Source organism: Camelus dromedarius, chromosome 15 (assembly GCF_036321535.1).
Source record: "Camelus dromedarius isolate mCamDro1 chromosome 15, mCamDro1.pat, whole genome shotgun sequence".
Lineage (NCBI taxonomy): Eukaryota > Metazoa > Chordata > Mammalia > Artiodactyla > Camelidae > Camelus > Camelus dromedarius.
Genome location: NC_087450.1, coordinates 13561271 through 13582095, shown reverse-complemented (window position 1 = coordinate 13582095; position 20825 = coordinate 13561271). Strand labels below are relative to the sequence as shown.

General features: G+C 34.3%; 1 protein-coding gene across 1 annotated transcript in view; it reads left to right on the top strand.

The window, feature by feature from the left end:
- The window catches only part of GMCL1 (germ cell-less 1, spermatogenesis associated), a 41869-nt gene that overhangs the window by 8260 nt on the left and 12784 nt on the right, over positions 1-20825 (top strand). The window contains exons 4-11 of the mRNA XM_010979884.3: positions 874-971; positions 3030-3142; positions 4113-4178; positions 5965-6049; positions 7566-7656; positions 11717-11854; positions 17390-17459; positions 20211-20286. Coding sequence (XP_010978186.2) covers positions 874-971; positions 3030-3142; positions 4113-4178; positions 5965-6049; positions 7566-7656; positions 11717-11854; positions 17390-17459; positions 20211-20286 — 737 coding nt within the window. The remainder of the gene's footprint in view (positions 1-873; positions 972-3029; positions 3143-4112; positions 4179-5964; positions 6050-7565; positions 7657-11716; positions 11855-17389; positions 17460-20210; positions 20287-20825) is intronic.

The window sequence follows — 20825 nt, the reverse complement described above, 5'->3', positions numbered from 1 at the left end:
CTGCCTACATTTATAAATATAGCTGCCTGGCATATGAAGGATGTAGAGTGAAGGAAGAAAAAGAATGATCATTTACTTCAACTATATAGAAAAGGCAGTAAACAGTATTCATTGATTGTTCCCTATATATGAAGACCTTTTCTGGGAACAAGTGTATGAATCATGTAGGCAGCATTGTTTTAGAACTATAAGGGTCCTTAGATGAGGAAGATGAGGCCCAGGGGATTGAGGTAACTTATTTTAGGTCTCAGAGCGGTTCAGTGAGCCTCGATCAGACTGTAGGTCTCCTAACTCCTACTCCAGTGCTCCTGCTCCTCTTTAATAGCTCAAGTGGGAGTACCCAGTACTCACGTCTTGGGCAAAGAGAAAAGAATATTTATAAAGCAAATCCTGCAGGACATGCATGAGAGTGGCAGTAGAGAGAAGGATGGACAGGCTTAACTAGGCGTCTGGGGGAGCGTGAGCAGGGACGGGCTGCTCCGCACTCCCCAGTGGTGGAACACTGAAAGCACCAGGGTGGAGAGCATCGTTGGGTCTGTGTACTTGGACTGAGTGACTGGTCTACTCAGGGATGTCTTTATAACACTTTTTCCAAAGGTGTCTTGATTCTGACCACTAACTTTAATTAAGATTAGCTATGGAAGAACCTAGTGCAATTTGGTAGAAAAATGGAAATGTATAACATTGTTATTAAATAAGCACCATCAGTCCATGACCATTACTAGCAGTTTAGTTAGTGATACTGATTTTATCCCTTTATTACATGCTAGATTTAGACATATGTCTTAGTGTATGAAGACGGTCATTGTTATTTTTGTAATATTCTTACAATATAATTGTTATTTTGTTCTACCTGTGTACTTTTGCTTTCAGCACTGCAGGTGGCATTTGGGTCACTGTATCGAGATGATGTCTTAATAAAACCTAGTCGAGTTATTGCCATTTTGGCAGCAGCTTGTATGCTGCAGTTGGTAAGTATCCACATTATTCATAAAAAGGATCACAGTTTTGCTTCAAGTTATCTGTTCCAAAAACAATAAGAAAGCTTAGCTTTTTATAATTTTTAAAATGAAATATATAAGTATTCCATTTGTGATGAGTCATTTAAAATGCTTAACCAAAAGCAGTTTACAACAAGTGAGGGGGGTCATGATGCTTGTGTAAAATGAATGCAAGCTATTTCTGTGTAGGTATCTTAGAATGACTATAATGTGAAAAGAATGTACTTGTCTAAGTCCATTTTCAGATTTCTGTTGATTAATGACTTCTCTTGATGTTATTAAGCAGATGGCTTATGGTTACTAATTCATTTAGTTCATGGGTTTGGAAAACATTGAGTGCTTAACTGTGTAAATGTTTTCTTAATTTATGAAGTAATTGTGTATAAGCCATCTAAATGTATGTAATCTATTGGTAGAGTGACGGAAATTTGTTCATTCAACAGAAGTGTATTGAGCAATGTGTCAAGCTAGTCATAGAGATCCAGAAATAAATTACGATATAATCCCCACCTTCAAGAAGCTCGCAATATAATGGGAGTGTAGAGTGGGGGAGGGAGGGTAGATAATACAGACCCAAAGGGAAAGTAAGAGCTGTCCAGTGTTATAGGTATGATGATGCACTTTCTGCGTGATTCAGTGGCTGCACAAAGTGGTTGGTTTAACCTGGGGATGTCAAAGAAGGAAGTTGTGTTTGAGGGTGAGTCTTAAAAACTGAAAATGTGTTTATCTTGTGAAGTGAGAAGAAAGGGACAGGAAGAACATTTCAGACAGTAAACTTAAGACCTAGAAATATGAAACAATGGAGGGTTGGAGAATCTGAGTGGAACATAGATCTCACATAGAATATAAGAAGGGCTGGGGGGAGGGAGGCAGAGGCCAGTTCACGAAAGTCCCTCTATTCCTTTTAAGAAGCTGAGGCTTTATGTATAAGTACTTTGGGGAATTTTGAACAATGCAAAGGATGAACTGAAGGAAAGATGAGTGTAAAAGCTATTGCAGTAATCCAAGGGAGAGTCTAAATGAGGCCAGTAGCAAAAATTGTGGAGAGGAAAAACTGGACACCGGGGAGGTTAAGCGGGGATAATCCACTAGACTTGGTGACCGATGAGATGTTAAAAGGAAAGGGAAGGAGTCTAGAAGGACCAGGTAAGTTTAAAGTCCCAACGGAGTCAACATTTTGTATTGATCATTTAAAAAAGTTAAATTTCTTTTTATGTGACATTTGTATACTGATTTATTTGAAGTATTAGTTAATAGCTTGCTAAATATACTTGGCTGAAGTAATCTGATTTTTAAAATGTTTTGATCCTTTCAATACTTACTTCCAGTAATTATGCCTTATTTTTTAACTTTTAATCCTTTTTTGGTTTTGTTCTAATTTCACTTTCTGCATTATCTTTGACTTAACTATTTAACAGTAATACACTTGCATGAGGAGTGTATCTCAAAAACTTGAGTAAAAAATGGTAATATTCTTACCATATATTAAATAGTTATTTGAAATCTTCTGTACAAGTATTTTAGATTAAAATTTCAATGTAAGTTTAAAACAATAATATATTTGTTTTAGATGCATTTCTTAGGTATTGATAGGTATTTTAAACTTTAATAAAAACTTCCCAATGATTCGCATTGTTTACTTGCCTAGCCCATCACATGGTCATGTGACTATGTAAAGAGGTCTTAATTTCAAAAGAACAGCCAAAACAAGACAGAATGCTGCTTAAATTTGCAAAGGCCTCAGAGAAAGAAAGAGAATAGTAATATTCATCCCTATCTTACTGTTTTTGCCCCTCCTTCCACTTTTTCAATTCTAAGTACTTAGTTGAATACTTACTGGATTTTTTTAGGTATTTTTACTGGGCTTATCAAAAAAATTAGATTTGCTGCACTTAATGAGTTTTCTTTCTTTTCTTTCTTTCTTCCTTTTTTTTTTTTTTTTTTACTTTTTAATATGTAAAAGCACATATTCAGAGCTAATTTTTCCCATGTGAAATGGGCATTTCCAGTGCTTATTTATATTTACAGGATGGTTTAATACAGCAGTGTGGTGAGACCATGAAGGAAACAATTAATGTGAAAACTGTATGTGGCTATTACACGTCAGCAGGGACCTATGGATTAGATTCTGTAAAGAAAAAGTGAGTCACCTTTCTTGTTTTTCCTCTCATCCCACTTTTGGGAATGTGGCTGACCTGGTTTCTTTAAGAGAATGTGTAGCTATGAAAAAGAAAGAATAGAAAGGAAGAATAGAATTTGTTATAGAAGGTCCCTGTTTACATTTGGACTAATTAGTAAATTCCTCAAAAGTGTAGTCTCTGCAAGTGACAGTGGGTGGGTTATATACATGCTTATAAAAACTATGGTCACTCTAAAAAGTTCATTTCAATTAAGTTTTTTTTTAAGTAGTAGGCATAATAGCCATTACAGTCGCCCCTCACTATCCGCAGGGTATCGGTTCCAGGACCCGAGTGGATGCCAAAATCTGCGGATGCTCAAGTCCCTTATATAGAATGATGTGGTGCTTGCAAATAACCATCCTCCTGTGTACTTGAAATCATCTCTGCGTTACTTATAATACCTAATACAATGTGACTGTTCCATAAAAAGTTGTATATACATTGTAAATGCTATGTAAATAGTTGCTGACTTGCAGCAAATTTAAGTTTTGCTTTATGGAACGTTCTGGGATTTTTTTTTTTTCTCCAATATTTTCAATTCTCAATTGGTTGAATCCCCGGACCCAGAACCCACGGTTACCGAGGGCTGACTGTATCAGTGCAACTACTGGCAGTGTTTTTAACTCTTGAGAATTGAAGTCCTCATTTTCAAATTATAAAGAGGGTAATAGAAGTATGTAAACCCCTTCATAAACCATTTAAAATAAACTTGAAATTGAGGTTTTCTTAATTAGAAATGCTCTTACTAATATGAAGGGAATCGTTCCTTACTAACTGCTAACAAAAACAATACTAAATTTCTAGTTGTTAAATTTAAAAATTTGAGCATATCCTAGCAAGATTAATATTGTTTTTATTTTAGCTGTAAGTCCTACTTAGTAAATCATAAATATATGGTATATAATGTAATAATTCCATGTTTTAATTTCAGATGCCTTGAATGGCTTCTAAACAATTTGATGACTCACCAGAATGTTGAACTTTTTAAAGAACTCAGGTATTTGAATTTTAAATAACTTTGTAATTAATCATCTAAAATAATGTTTTTCATTTGTTAAAGTATGCAAGACATTTTTGTATAAAACAAAAATATATTACTTATGAAAAAGTGAACAATTTAATGAAAGGTATCTTGACTACATCCATGACCTGAAAAAATGCTATACAAGTTTCTTTGTTGTAAATGATACAATGTACATTTAGTCTACTGTTTTAACCAGTTTTAATAGAAAAATTCATTTCTGCTGTAAAAGTGTGGAGTTTCCAGGGTTACCTCACTTTTGCTGGGCTCTTAGAGAATCTTAAAGTTTATTTTAAAAACCATCTTTTACCATTGAGAAATTAAGTTTGAGGAAATTATTTTAAACTTTTTGTTAATAAGCCTAATGAAATTAAATTCACAATTAAATGGGCCTTTTGAACTAAGTTTGCTTATATTCCTTCCTTCCTTCAACAAATAATTCCTGAATGTTTACTATGTGGAAAGGTTCTCTGTTAAGGGCTGTGAAGGAAGCAGAGATGCATATGTCGTGATCTCTGCCCTCAAGGAGCTTATTTGTAATAATGGAGCTAACATATTTGAGATGGGTCTGAGAAATTGAGGTGGGAATGAACTTTTAAAGGCCATTAGGTTATTCAGTCACTTTGAGGCTTGCACTTCCTTGACAGTGGGGCTTCTGAGACAAGGGTACAGATGTCCCTGGCAGTGTGTGGTGTTCTGATGGAAATGTATGAAACCAAAGGCTTAACATCACATAGCTTACTGGGATGTCAGTTTTACTGATTTTTTTTTTTCAGAGATGTGGGAAGGGGTAGGAAAGAAGTAAATATTTTTATGTTTAAATATATTGTGAAATAGATGTCAAGTTTCTTTGGACTTAGAAGATGAAATAAAAAATTTAATAGAAGTGTTATTTTTATGACTAGCCTGCTCCTAGATTTCTGGGTCCTTTCTTTCCTCGGCCCTTAAGAGGTACTTTTGTAGAAAAGTTTGAGAAGCATTGTGCTACAAAAAAATTATCACGTAATAATTTCTCAAGGCATAAAGCTCTGTGGTATGTTTAGTTTGAAAGTCATTGAAACATTTTTTTCTCTTTTTTAATTTCTTACTGAGCTTTATCAAAAGGAAGATAAATCATAGTGGTCATCTTAAGAACCCAGATGCTCTTCTGCCTCTTCATGGCTTAAAGGAGGGAAAGAAAAAGGAAAAAAGAAGAGAGAATGGCTAGTGATGTCATTGGCATTCTAAATTTGATTTTACTCTCCTTAATAGTAATAAAAAGAGGTTTTATGACTAAGCAATTCTCTTAAGCTTAGAAGTGAAAGGTTGCTTTGAAGATATGTCTCTTTCAATGAATTTTGACAAGTTTTGGGTTTTTTTTTTTTGTCGTTTTTGGGTTTTGTTCTTGGTTTTTTGGTTGTTGTTTTTTTTTACATTAAATGGGGAGGAAAGGGAAACGAAGAAGGCTGCCACTTTATCAGAGCATACTAAAAGTGATCTTACTAGGACCTTGCTTTTAACTTAATTAGTTAGCAGAGCATTGCTCTTTGCTTCCCTATCAGTTCAAGAAAAGACCTTTCACAGCAGACTATCTGAATTAAAAGTATCTTTGTGTTCAGATAGTTTGTTTTGGTCCAAGATTCTTTGTCCTAGGCAAAAAGACTGATGTAATTTTTAATTCCACATTTTCTTTTGATAAAAAGACTTAAAGTTTTCAGTTCCACCAGGATCTTTTAGCTGGTACATGCAGAGAAGCTCACTACTTCTATTTTATCTTTTCTAGTATAAATGTCATGAAACAACTCATTGGTTCATCTAACTTATTTGTGATGCAAGTGGAAATGGATGTATACACAGCCCTTAAAAAGGTATTGGTGTAATGTAGTATGTGTAAGGACATCCCCTCAGCATTGCTTATAATAGTGAAAAACTGGAAACAGCTAGTGTCCAGTGATAAGGGCATGGTTATAGATGTACGAAACGTAAAAGGAAATATGCCAAAATGTTAAAAAGTCTTTATGTTTATGGAGTTGGTATCATGAATGATTTTAATTGTATTCTTTATACTTTTCTTTCCTAGGAATATGTTTCTGTTTTTCCAGTTTTTTTTCAACAGTTAACATGTTATTTACATAATCAGAAATGTTAAAAGTTTTATATGGTTTTCAGAATTGAGCTTTAGCTGATTAATAACTTGATGATGAAATTTTCACACATGCTTTTTCTAGAAAATGTTGAAACTCTTGTAAAGGTCTTTTGTACTTCAGGCATATGTTTCACTTCATCTTCTTGAAAGGTTTCAACATTTTTAATATAATTTTATTTTCACAACTCTCTGAAGAATTAAATCGGCTATTGCTCTTGTTCTGTAGATGATCAGACTTAGACTTCTTGCAGTTACTGAGTGGCACACTTGAGGCAGATCCCAGGTCTGTGAGTTCTAGTCCATTGCCTTTCCCGCTGCATCGGTTCACCTTTAACCTTTTGTCCCTGGCATGGAGTCTACATTAACATGGTTGTGAAATCTGGGTATGAGACACCTTCTAGGTTATGGCACTGGGTTGGTTTGGGTTTTTTGCTAGAGATGAGATTCTAATACTGTTTTTCCTCCAGGAAGTTTATAACTGGGTTAACCAATCATTAAAGGAGGGTAAACAGCCCGTTTCCACCTCTGAGCCACTGGTAGCATTCATTATTCCCTGTTGTAACTGCTTTTATACCAGTGTTGATGATTAAGGCTTACTAGGTGCCAGGCACTACTCCAAGTATGTTACACATATTAATTCTTTTAATGTCCTTGATGTAGACATATTATCATGCTCATTTTACAAATGAAGAAATTAAAGCCCAGAGAAATTAGGTAATTTCCCTAGCTATGGAGTGATAAGGCCAAGATTTAAAAAAATTCATGCTCTTAACTACTCTGCATACTGTCTCAACAGCAATAAAACAGCACAATAAGAAACTCCTTTTTCCCATATTTAATTTCTTTCTTTTATAATCTCACATAATATGTAGTAACATTGAATTTTTAATTGGTGGGTAGAATAAATGAGTATGTAATTGCTAATATAATATATATACACATACATACATTTACCCTTTTAATATTATAACTACAGTGTATTTAAGATGATAAGTACTTTTCAGGAATTAGCTTATTCCTTATCATACACTCATCTAGTTTTTCTCATTGGACCATGACTAATGCCATGGTGAATTTAAAACTTGTAAGCATGTCATGTTACAGTTCTCCTTTCAATTGCTTGGAAAATGGAAATTAAATTTTTTAGATATTATGTTTTAAGGAAGCAGTTTGAAAATGTGAAATCATAAAATAATGGAGTCTTATAATTTTTTTTCTTATTTATTTTTTTAATCCAGTGGATGTTCCTTCAACTTGTGCCTTCTTGGAATGGATCTTTAAAACAGCTTTTGACTGAAACAGATGTCTGGTTTTCTAAGAGGAGAAAAGGTGTGCCTAAAATATTTATTGAGAAGTCTTTTTTCAATTGAAATTTAATTAAAATCAGATCCTGACTTACTTATAAACCTAGAGAATTTTAGAGCTGGAGAAGACATTAGCAGTGATCTGATTCACCCCCTCATTTACACTGAGAAAACTGAGGCTGGATAAAACAGATTTAGAAGAGTTCATAGTGTCCTCTTTTTTTTTTTTTAAGATTCCACATATGAGTGATATGGTATTTTTCTTTCTCTTTCTGGTTTACTTCACTTAGAATGACAATCTCTAGGTCCATGCATGTTGCTGCAAAGGGCATTATTTTATTCTTTTTTATGGCATAGTAGTATTCCGTTGTATAAATATACCATAGCTTCTTTATCCAGTCATCTGTCGATGGACATTTAGGTTGCTTCCATGGCTACTGTACACCAAAAATTGACACATTGTAATTGACTGTACTTCAATTTAAAAAAAAAAAACAGATTTAGAAAAAAATTTTAATGGCCCACAGGTGCAAAGAAGTGCATAAAAGTCATAATCCTTAATTCATGATTTTCTTAGTTCGCTGTCATTTTTGGTCCATATATGGCCACCATTTTCATTTATTTTTAGTAATTTATTGACCCTCAGTGAACTGATCTTTATTTGACTTCACTTCAAGCACTAGAACATTAATAACTTCAGTCAATTCATGCTTCTTTCCTATTGTGTCCCTTAGACTTTCTCCAACCACTATCTTGAATTTTGTGTTCATTATTCCCTTGCTTTTAAAAAATACTATTACTGCATTTTGCACATATGTCTTAACATACATTTGTATCATGGTGATATGCTGGTAAGCTGGCTGTCTGAAAAAATAATCATCTACCTGTAGCATTTTAAAATTTTTTGTGATACACATTCTCCCACCATGGCTTATTTCAAGCTCCAACCTGACACCACCGAGTGCAGAGTTGGAAAGAAATGCGTACCGTCAGCTCATATGAGCAAGCCAGCACAGCGCTGAAAACATACCTTGTTTTTGTTGTTATTGAGCTATTTTATATTATGGTATTGATTTTCATTTCCTTGAAAATTAAAGAGACTAAACAGCTTTTTTTGTGTTCATTGGCCATATGTTTCCTCTTCATGAAATATCTGTTCAAGTCTCTTTTCTATTTTAATATTGTATTTGTCTTTTCTTACTCATTTGTGGGCATTCTTTTTTTTTATTTTAAGACTTTTGTTAGAGCAGTTTCAGATTCCCAACAAAATTAACAGGAAGGTGTTACAGAGATTTCTCATAATCCACTACCCCCGCTGCTGATTTGTGGCATTCTTTATATATCCTTAATGACCAGTGCTTTGTCATAAGTAAATGTTGCATGTATCTCCCTGTTTGTAAACGTTTTTACTTTCTTAAAGATGTCTTTTTTTAATGTCTTCTTTTGAATTCTTTTTTTTTAATGTTTATTTTTATTTATTTACTTTCTGGGAGGAGGTAATTAAATTTCCTTTTTTTTTTTTTTTTTTTTTTTTGATGAAGATACTGGGGATTGAACCCAGGACCTCGTGCATGCTAGACATGCACTCTACCACTGAGCTATACCCTCCCCTAAAAGATGTCTTTTGATGAATAGAAGTTCTGAATTTTAAAGTTAAGTGCACTTTTGTCTTGTTAAATAAATTCTGTAGAATTATTTTATGTAGTAGGATTTCCTAGCTAATTTTTTTCCTTCAAGCTCATGAACCAAAAATGTGTAAAATCAGTAAAATCTTAACTTGATTTACTTGAAGAACAAAATGCTAAACTTCTGTCTTAAATTATACTTTAGGGCCACACTATGGCAATTTAATAAGGATTTGAGAAGTTATAAAGGAAAAAAGTAGATGAGAAAATTTAAGTGAAAAAAACAGATTAAAAACCGAAAAAGACAAGGAAGGTGGAGAAGCTAAAAAGACAAAGGGACTCAATGGAACCAGCAGGTGTTAGGTAAATGTTGACATAAATTTAGGTTCATTTGAGCTCCAGCTGGATTAACCACAGCAGTCCATCAGGAGAGAAATTACTCTGTAGCCTGAGTGGCAGAAACTAGAATAGGAAGCCATGGTCTCTTCTGATTTTCCCACTGCAAGCTCCGTCCCAGCCTCAGTGATGTGAAAGTACACAGTTTAAGATGACATTTCAGGGAAACCTTTCTTGCACAAGGCAGTATGTCTAATGCCCTTGTTTTTCAGTGAGGACTTTATAAGTTTATTTCAAACAGTTTTTAAATTATAAAAGTAATGAATACTCAGGAAGTAAGACCAAAAAAATCACTCATGGTCCCCTCACCCATTATACTGTAATATAGTTCTCTTAGATCTTCTTGATTATTTGACTTTTCAGATATATATGGGTTAGGACTATGAGAACAATAGAAATTTAGAAATTTTTCTGCACAGTTGTACGTATGGATTGCTACTGATATTTGGCTGGTGCCATTGGTGCCATTAGTATGGCCGCATTTGGTCAGCTAGAATCTTTGAAACATTTTTTTAATTCTATAAATTCTTACAAAAGTAAATGAGGCAATATCTTGCATGCCCTTAAAGAAGAGGTTTCATGGGATAATTTCCAGATTTCTATGAGACAGTCTAGGTTTTTATATGGGTTTTTTTGGGGGGGTGGGAGGAGGTAATTAGGTTGGTTTATTTATTTTTAATGGAGGTAATGGGGATTGAGCCCAGGACCTCATGCATGCTAAGCACACATTCTTAGCCAGTGAGCTCTACCCTCCCCCCCTCTCTATGAGACAATCTAGAATTAGATTTTTATAACTTGCTCATGTGATGGAATCAGTACCTGTAAGTACATTGTGTATTCTCAATACAACCCATGATATTTACACATTTAATTCCACATATGAACTAGAGCTAATGTTATTTTTTTTTAAAAAAAAAAAGATGACATAAAATCCACAGTTACATGGCTATTATGTAGATAATCAAAGTTAACTATTAATCTTTTTAATGAGCTCACTGCTTTCGTTTGCTTTGACTTTAGGCAGGTATCAAAGGAATACAAAAAATATATGGGATAAAAACTTGAGAAGTGTGAAAATTCTTTAGATTAACTTGTCTTTTTGCAATTTTGAGGAAAAAATTACTTTAGTGGGCAACACCTTTCTGGTTTACAGCAAACCTGTATTCCATATGGAATGTAGTTTGAGACAGTCTACAGTCTTAACTCTCAACTTTTATTTGCTATCCGCAACAGGGCTGAGTCCACTCCCATGGGTATACTTTGTATCAGAAAGCAGGCTAGGGCTTATGTACAGGTCCCTGCGTGATAGCAGAAACTCCAGACCTTTCCTTCCCACTCGTGAAAGCACCTTGGAGTGCAACTGAGAGTAACTGTCTTTAGAAATAGCCTTGAATTCTCTATAAAAGAAAAAATATTCATATTCTTCATAAACAAATTATTTTAACAATAAATACTACCCATATGTTGCAAATCCATAGCTACACTGTCTTTGTATCTTATTTTGTATTTTTGTAGAGAATGAATGTATTGAGTAGTGTTCATCACATGTAACTAAAGCATAAATTAGAAGAATCCCAAGAGATGTTGCATGTCCTGTGATTCTTATGAAGACCCTTGAGTGAGGCATTTGGACTCAAGAGTTCCACTGGACTGTTCAGTCCTGGGGGAAAGGAATTCTGGAAAGATACCCTAACCACCATTCTCAAGCCTTCCTTTCTCACCTTGTGTTCTGTCAGCTCCAAACCCCAGAAAGGTTTCAGTTGAATTCCCAGCCTAAGGGTCTAATTAGGACCAAAGTTAATATCCTGGGGCTTTTCTCTAAGCCCCCCAAGTTTTTTATCTACATATATGAAGTTTATAAAATCCTTGAAAATTTTGAAACTAGCTTATTTGTATTCTAATAGACGTGTGTGTGTGTGTGTGTGTGTGTGTGTGTGTGTGTGTGTGTCCCTGCCCATTAAAAACATTTAGGAATAAATAAATAAATTGATTTGAAAAGAACGGCTGTTCAATTTAAGCTGGTTTTTTGGGGGTGGGGTTTTGACTTTTTTTTTTTTTTAACAGATTGTGAAGGTATGGCCTTCCTTGAAACTGAGCAAGGAAAACCATTTGTGTCAGTATTCAGACATTTACGGTTACAGTATATTATCAGTGATTTGGCCTCGGCAAGAATTATTGAACAAGATTCTCTAGTACCTTCAGGTAAGAATATGATGAAATTATGATTTTTAAGTAACATCTTTCCGATTATAATAATAATATATATCATAGAAAAGAATAATGAAGAAAATAGAAATTATCCTTAATTCCAATAAGGTATACATTTTTATACCAAAGCAGAATCATACCATATAAATAATTTTCTGTGTTCACATTATATATTGTGAGTATTTTCCCATATCATTAAATACTTTTCAGAACATTTAAATGTATAGTATTCTACAATGTGATTGTTCTTTAATTTGTTTAACTAGTACATTATTTTGGACCAGACTTTTTAAAAAGACTTTGGAAGTATTATTTAAAGGTCATAACTGCTTTTTCTGTTAACACTCCTTAAATTTGCTATTTTCTGGGGTTTTTTTCCTTATTCTAGTTTTTTTTTTTTAATTTCTTTTTTATTGAAGTATAGTCAATGTACAATGCTGTGTCAGTTTCTGGTGTACAGCATAATGTTTCATTCATACATATACGTACATGTATTTATTTTCATATTCTTTCTGTCTCTTAAGACACCTTGCTGACAGAGGGTTGGCAGGCCAAGTAGTCATGGTTCCAACCCCTCAATGCCCTTTCCAAATCATTATTGCATATGATCCACCTCACCCTCTAGTCTTTCTCTTCTAACCCCTAGTCATTCTTCTACATTCATTTAAGACTTGGACACTTGATTTCTGTCTGCATCTCCACCCCTGTTCAGTAACATAATGTGTCCGTGTTATCATTCCATTTAATACCCTAGCCCCCTAGTAATTTGACCTCAACTCCTATAACACATTTCTTTGCTGATCATTAACCACTTGCCACCTATGAATCTTATTGTGACCCAGAATTTTTCAGCATCAGAATTCCAGTAGTTTTCAGGCTCTGTGAACTTCTAACATGTTCATAGACTCATTCCTTTTACACTATTGTTTGATTTCCAGTCCATTTTAAGCCCTCCAGTTTCTGCCAGTCTTTCAGACTTCCCTGCCTTTTCTTCCTTTCCAGCCTGGATTTCACAGTAGATCATCTGAACCACTCTTTCTCACGATTGCCTTTGTCTTCCTACTTGACAGAATTCTAAAACTTAAGTAAACCTTCTTTGTTCCTATAGCTTCTGCTCTGTGCTGAGCACTGCTCCAGAGCATTCTGTAACTTCTGTAATGATGCCTCTACGAGCATATTTCAGTGCTAAGCTTGGACCTTGGGACTCTTTACGCTCCTTCACTTGGTCACTCCTCTTTGATCTGCTTTAGCAGTTATGTATCAGACCTCTGCCACCCTGTTCAAGCTTCCTCTCCAATCACTCCACTGTCAGTATGGGAACTCTCCTTTTTTTATATAAATTTTAGGTAATCAGGCAAAAATTTGTTCAGATTCCTAGTCTTCTTCCTCTGACCTTCCTGACCCATCCCCAGAAGCTGGGGTGCTCCCTTCCTATTTAAGCCAACCTTCTACTGTGTTCATAATCCTATCACTTCCTGTTCTGGAATTTCAAGCTGTCATTTAATAATCTGGATTTTCAACCTTTCCCCACCTGTCCTCCCTCAGCTTATAAATACAATCAAATCTCTTATTAAAAAACAAAACAAACCTCCCCCTGCCTTGACCCTGAGTCCCCTTCGTAGTAACCACTCCTCTCCCTCACAGTCACCTTCTTCAGAGCAGTCTGCAGTTGCTGTCTCCATCGCCTCACCTTTCAGGCATTTCTCAACCCACTGCAGTCTATCTTTTGTCCCCACTGTTCCACTGAAACTTTCTAGCAGAAGATAGGATTGTCCTGTTTGTAAAATTTAGTGACCTCTTGTTAGTCTTATTTTAACTTCTCTAGCATTTTATGTCATGTTAGTTTTTTCTTGAAATTCTCCACAGTACTGCTTTAGTTTACAACTACTATACTCTCCTGCTTCTTTTCCTATCTCTCTGACCATTCCTCCTCTTTTGCTTTTGTAAGCTTCTTCTCTTATTCTGCCCACATTTTAACTTCCTAAGGGTGCCCTTGGCCAACTGATCTTTTCATTCTGTATAGTGTCCCAGAGTGACTTCCTTCATTCATATGACTTACTGAAAGATTCCAATTCTGCCCTCTCCCCTGAGTTTCATACTTGGATGTCCAACTGCTGTCTAGCCACCTATAACTTGCTTTAGTTCATCTATTCAAAACAGTACTTATAACTTTGCCCTCCAGCCCCAGTCCCTACATTTTTTCTTCCCCTGTTCCCTGTATCAACGTCACTAGTAACCCACCCAGCCTCACAAAAATAGCAAAATCCTGGAGGTCATCCTGTCCTCCTCAGACTCTTCCTCCACGTCCATTCACCATGTCCTGTAGATTGTTTTCATAGATAATTCTCAGACTCACCTCCTTTTTTTTGCCTACTAGCACTCCCTTGTTTAAGATGTCATCATCATCTCTTGCTAGATTACTGTAGTACAAAATATATCTGTGTCCTGGCTGGACTATGAGGGCCATATGTTGTTCATCTTTTTCTCTCTGGGACATAGTACAGTGCTTGACAGGTAGGCACTCAGTTGGTGTGAACTAAACTTGTTTTCTAAAACATACTCGCTTACTTATGGCCTAATACTGCGTTTACTCTTATCAGATAAGTTTAGATTCTAGCCCCTATCCTAAGAACTTTAAAGGAGAGGAGGAAAAGTAAACAAATGTGTGTAGATTCTTCGCAGTGTCCCAGGTAACACACCAGATTATGCACTTAACACCTATTAAGTAAGATAATCTTGGAAATTTATCAAGGCAGTTGTCCCCATTTTACAGATGAAGTGAAGTATAACTATCCTGTCACGCAGCTAGTGAGAAGCAGAGCTCCAATGTAATCTCAAGTCTTTCTTATTCTAGAGCCCTTATTTTTTTTCACTACATCTTACTGGTTACTGAAAAAAATTCTACTGTGTCTAATCTCTTTAAGTTTATATGTCCAGTTGTAGAAACGTAAGCAGTAACCGAATCACCATTCTTTTGAGTATGCTAAATTTTTTAGCTCTTGATAACAAAGTAATGAAATAGATTTTTTTTTTCCCCCTTATTTTGCATTATGGGCAAGAAAATGGCTATTCTTGTAACTTTTTGTATAAGGAATTACTGTTGTGGGAATAATGGGAAAACTTAATGCTTGATATTTTTGTAAGGTAAATAGAGATGATAACTGTTAAAGCAGTATGAGTTTTATGAAAAAAAGTTACTTAAAATGAAAAAGCGTTTAAATCTATGTAATTAGTTTTATTCAGAAAATAGCTTTGGATTACTCAGTACAGTAAATTTTTCATCTTTTGGAACTAGATTTATGTTACTATACATGAGTCTCTTTTAGCCAAACTTTTCCACAATTTTCTATTAATATTTTATACCTAGATGCTCTGTGCAAATTATTTTATTTATCCATCTAGGAATTTTTTTATTATGTAGACTCTTTGTCCTTCACCTTCAGTATCTACATCTGACTTACATGTTTCATGTAACAGTTAACCGGTAGGCTCTTTTTTACTATAAGCTTTACCAGTTGTGAGTAGATTTTTGTATGTGTATATATCTGCATATACACTTTTTCTTTCGTTTAAACAATAAAATACTGAGCAAGTTATCTTTCTGTTTGTTTTTTAAAGTTTTGTAAATCTCAGACATTTTTCAAATAGCATGCTTTTGGAGGTGCCCTTCCCCATGTTCTTAGTGTAAGACAAGAGAATAATCTAAGTAAATTCATTCTGACTTACCTCATTTATTCTACTGGAAAAATACCGCGTTCACATTCAAAACTGCTGAGATTAGATCTGCAGCTGCTGATTCATGGCACTGTCAAATGCCACCTTTATGTGCCTCTGTGACTTTTTATTTTGGACTTTGGTCTGATAAAATTTAAAATAAGTACTTAAACTTGTTTTCACTGAGTGGAAGTTTCTTGAAGGCATTTTTCCAGAATCTTTCCACTGAACACTCACTCTACCAAAAACGATCCTGGCAAACTCTGCTTAGAGTATCTGCCTTTTGGAGATGTGTCTGCATATAATCATATTAAAACTCTGTACAGAAAGACTTGTTTCACTTATAGTTTATCAAGGATTTCCCTGAAACACTGAATTTGAACTAGTGTTCAATTGACTTATTTTTGTGCTGCTGCTGCTGGGTGAACTACCAGTGACCAGAAAGGTTTCTAGTTTGGCTTTTTACTCTTTTGATTCAGGCAAGAAAGGATGGACAAAATTGTATACCCATGTTTTTTAACTTGTTAAAAATGCTTTTGGCTTTAAAGGAGATTATTCAAAGTTGTTGAAACTAAAATTTTAAAAAGTTTTCATTGGATACAGCTTCGTGATACTAAAGAATATGAATGTGTAACACTTTCATTCCGTTTTTATAAATGAATCATTAAAAAGCCATATTCTATGTCAAGATCAGTGAATTTCAAACTGCAGGCAGTAGCGGGTTGAGAAATCATTTTAATGGGAAGTCATTAGCTTGGTTTTTTTAATAAAATATGATAAAACGGAATTTAAAAATCCAAATACATTGCAAGTAAAATAACACAATATGTGTGTAGGTATTCTGAGTCACACTAGCTACTAGTCTTTACCAACTGAAGATGACTTGTCTATGGCCTGTATATTTAGCAGTTACTCCTTATAATAGCAACAATATTATTTGGGGAGAAAGAAACATTCAGAAGTGTATTTATAGAGAATTTTAAGGAAAGACACCAAGAAATCGGTGCAAGTCATCTGGATACTTCTATCAGGCAAAGACTTGAGAAGTGAAAAATCCAGATTTTAATTGCACTAGGGTTTTTCAAACCCTTCCTTTCAGTAGAGATAGAGAAATCATTTAACTTAAAAGTTTAAAAAACTAAATAAGAGCAGAAAAATAAATATGGTGCTAAGCCAGATCTACTTATGTTTTTAATAAATACATTTTTGTATAAAATAATTAAAATTTCAGCTTACACAGTATCATTTTGTACAAAAAATTTGTTTATTGGGGGAAAATATCTATATTATTATATTCCATTTAGAATAATTTAAATTAAAATGACTATCTAAAAATAATATGTCAGAATTATTTTTTGGGTGTGCATGATTCATCTAATAATTTAGAGATGGTTCATTTCTCATTAATTAGTTGTTTATAGATAATTTAATAAAGGAACAATTCATTCTTTAGTTTTCTATTAAAACTTGTAAAAACAAAAATACTGCTTTAGATATGTTTCTCACAGATGAAAATTATCTATGAAAAGGAAACTATTAAATACAAGAATATACTTTTAACTAGAGATTTAAATGTATGTAATCTAAGTAGAGTCTGTCTTAAGGCAAAGCAAAATAACATTTACCACTTTAAAAATCATTCAGCCATATTGGTATAACATATTGTAAAACATAAATTACCAGTTTAATTATTGCTGTTTTAAACTTGAGTTTTAAAATGGTAACAATTTTACCAACTACTTAAAATTTTTAAGTCCTTTTTATTTTTTCATGTTTATTATTATTCTTATTATTGTATTTATTTTTACATTTTAGAATGGCTGTCCTCTGTGTATAAACAGCAGTGGCTTGCTATGCTCCGGGCAGAACAGGACAGTGAGGTGGGGTAAGTATGTTACATCATACCATTGTTCATTTAAAAAAAAAAAAAACCTTAAAAAAAAATTTTGTTGAAATATAGTTGACTTATAATATTGTGTTAGTTTCAGGTATACAGCAAAGTGATTCAGTTATAGATATTTTTTTTCAGATCGGTTTCCATTATAGATTATTATAAGATACTGAATATAGTTCCCTGTGCTATACAGTAGATCCTTGTTGCTTTATTATTTTGTGTATAGTAATTTGTATCTGTTAATCCCATACTCTTAATCTGTTCCTCCCTTTCTTCCCTTTTGGTAGCCGTAAGTTTGTTTTCTCATCTTTGATTGTTTCTGTTTTGTATGTAGATTCATTTGTGTTATTTTTTAGATTTCACATACAAGTGACATCTTATTTCTTTGTCTGACTTACTTCACTTCGTATGATAATCTCTAGGTCCATCCATGGTGCTGCAAATGGCATTGTTTCATACTTTTGATGGCTGAGAAATAGTCCATTGTGTGTGTATGTGTATATGTATGTATATATAAACATACATACATATATACACAGAAGTACTTCCACACTTATTATTTGCTGTTTATACTGGCTCCTTGGTACAGGCAGTGTGAAGGCAGTGTGAATCCACCTGTGAGTATATAGAAAGGCTTTACATTTGATTTTTTTCTGCCTCTGATCCCTTTTAATTTATTTTTATACACCGGAGAACTTGCTGAGATAATAGTCTAGTTGTGTTTATGTTTAAACAGTTAAGTGTATGAAAGGGTTCTATAAACTCATGACAATGATCACAAGATTATTATCAAGTGTTCTTAGCTTCTACTTTATTTGTAATTTATATCCCACCTTTTCCCAGATGTATTCACAGCATACTTACCTTGCACAAAAACAGTAAGGTTGTTAAAATAAAAATAATAACCCCTCCCCAAAAAATAAGAGTTATTTAATGGAATTCAGATTTGGAGCATTTTGTGATTGATGTATAACATATTTTATAAATCATCCTACTTCTTTTGTATATATTCAGTTTTTAAATGTTGAATGTGATTTATTTTTCAAGATTTTTTTCATCTATATCCTTTTTGAGTTTAATGTAGGGCCTCACCTAAGAGACTGAGCTAGAATTGGTGGTTTTCTTTCCCTCAGAAGTATATGAGTGTCTGGCCCCTAATGACACACTCTAGTCCTCAGATGCTACACATCCGCTCACTCCTGCAAGGCACTCCCTGGATTCTAGGTAATAATCTAGTAAAGTCTCCCTCCAGGGCTTCCCTCTTCTAAACTCTTCCACGTTTCCAACAGGATTGTCTTCCTAACTAGAACTGTGCGTTCACTTCCCTGCCTGAATACATCCAGGGACATTTGGTGATAGTTAGGGATTATTGCTTTATGTGTGACGTAGATTGTGTTAACGTTTTTTAAGTCCTTATCTTTAAGAAATACATGCTGAAGTATTTATAGATTAAAGGGTGTGATGTCTGGAGGGTCAACCTCAAAATAATCAGTTGGGAGGAATGTGGGGCGATGTGGGGTGGGAGTAAAACTAAACCAAGATTATTGAATCTGGACGATGAGAAAATTTGGCTCATTATGGTATTTTCTTTACTTTTACATGGTTGAAATGTTTCCTAAGAAAAAATGTTAAAGTAACAGAACAAACGCCTGGGAATTCTCTATCGTCTACAGGATGAGTTAAAGCTCCTACTAATGTGGCCTGTGGGGCCTTCAACAGTCTCTTCCAAATGCTTTCTTTATCTCCTCTCAGGCTCATTTTAGGCTCTAGCTGCACCAGATTCTTCATACATTTGCTTTCCCTTCATGCTCCAGGCCCTTTTTACCTGCTGTTCCTTCTACCTGGAATGTCCTTCCTCTGCACAGAGTTCACCCCTGAGCTCTAACCCCAACAAACTCCCTCTCAGGCACAGATAATACTTCCTCTGTGATGATCCTCACTCTAACCCCAGGCAGTGAATCTGTGCCTTCTTCATGCTCTTAACGTCCATTCTCTCCGTATTTTTATATCATTACTTATATCTGTTTCCCTACTAGATTGAGCTCTTGCATGTCAAAGACACGTCTTAGTAGATTTATTTACATTTAATATATTTATTTGATGATGATGATGATGATGATGGCCCCAGTATCTAGGTAGTTAATAAATGCTTTATATGAATGAATATATTATATTGCTTTTACCATTTGGAATTCTAAGCTAATAATAATGTCATTATATTATTACATCTTGAAATAACAAAGTTTCTTTTCATTGATTAAGGTTTTTAAAGTAAGGGGCCAAGTAAAGATTAATTGATAAAATCCTACAGCTGTTTTGTATTAAATACTCAGTTTGGTTGTACTACCTAAAAAATGGCTCATATGTGAAACAGTAATATCAAATGGTAGCTGATCTTAAATAATAGATTTTAATTTATTTTACTTAGTTGTTAGACTTTAAGTGTTTTATTTTCTTGGTAAGCAGAATTTCTCACAGTTTTTTTTCCTCTTCTCTGGTTTTACTGAGCCCTAGTGAAAGTATTCTGGAAGTCAGGGCAATAAGTGAAACATTAAAGATTTAAAATTTTTTTATTTAGCAAAGGTAATGGGCGAGATTTAATCACTGAATTTGATTTTCATCTGTACCACAAAATTTTATTTTTAAATCTAGTAGCAAGTTTTTCCTTTTAAATGACAATTATTTTTCAAGTTTCAGTTGTCTGTTTTCTATGAGATTTCATATCTTAATGTGTATTTCTAGGCCTCAAGAAATCAATAAAGAAGAACTGGAGGGAAATAGCATGAGGTGTGGTAGAAAGCTTGCCAAAGATGGTGAAGTAAGTATGTGCTGTAACTCTTCATATTCTTACACTAATTGTTACACTATTCGTGCAAAATACACAGTAATAACCACGATCCATGTCATACCTCAGAAGAGCTTTTTGGGTGCAGTTTCTGTAACATGATCTCCTGGGCAAGGAGCTACGTGCTCAGTGGTGATTCAGTCTTACGTGAGACTGTTGAACATTTTGGGTGTAGATAAGGGATATGAGAAGCGGATCCCTCAGCAATCCAGAAATTAAGATAAAGAAGTCAAATGGGAGCTGTTCCATAGTCTTCGGAGTGAGTTTTTCTATTTTACAGTTACCCTAGGTCAGAGGCATTCAAACCCTTTGACTGCTACCCACATTAAGAATTAGGTTTTTCATGACCACCCAGTATAAATGCATAGAAATGAAACAAAAGTGTCATAGAACAATGCTCACAGCTTCTGTGTCCTAAGATTTATTTCTACTTAATTTTTCAAAACAGCTGATTCTAACTCATTGATTTTACTAAAGAGACATGAACTACATTTTTTTAAAACTCCACCCTA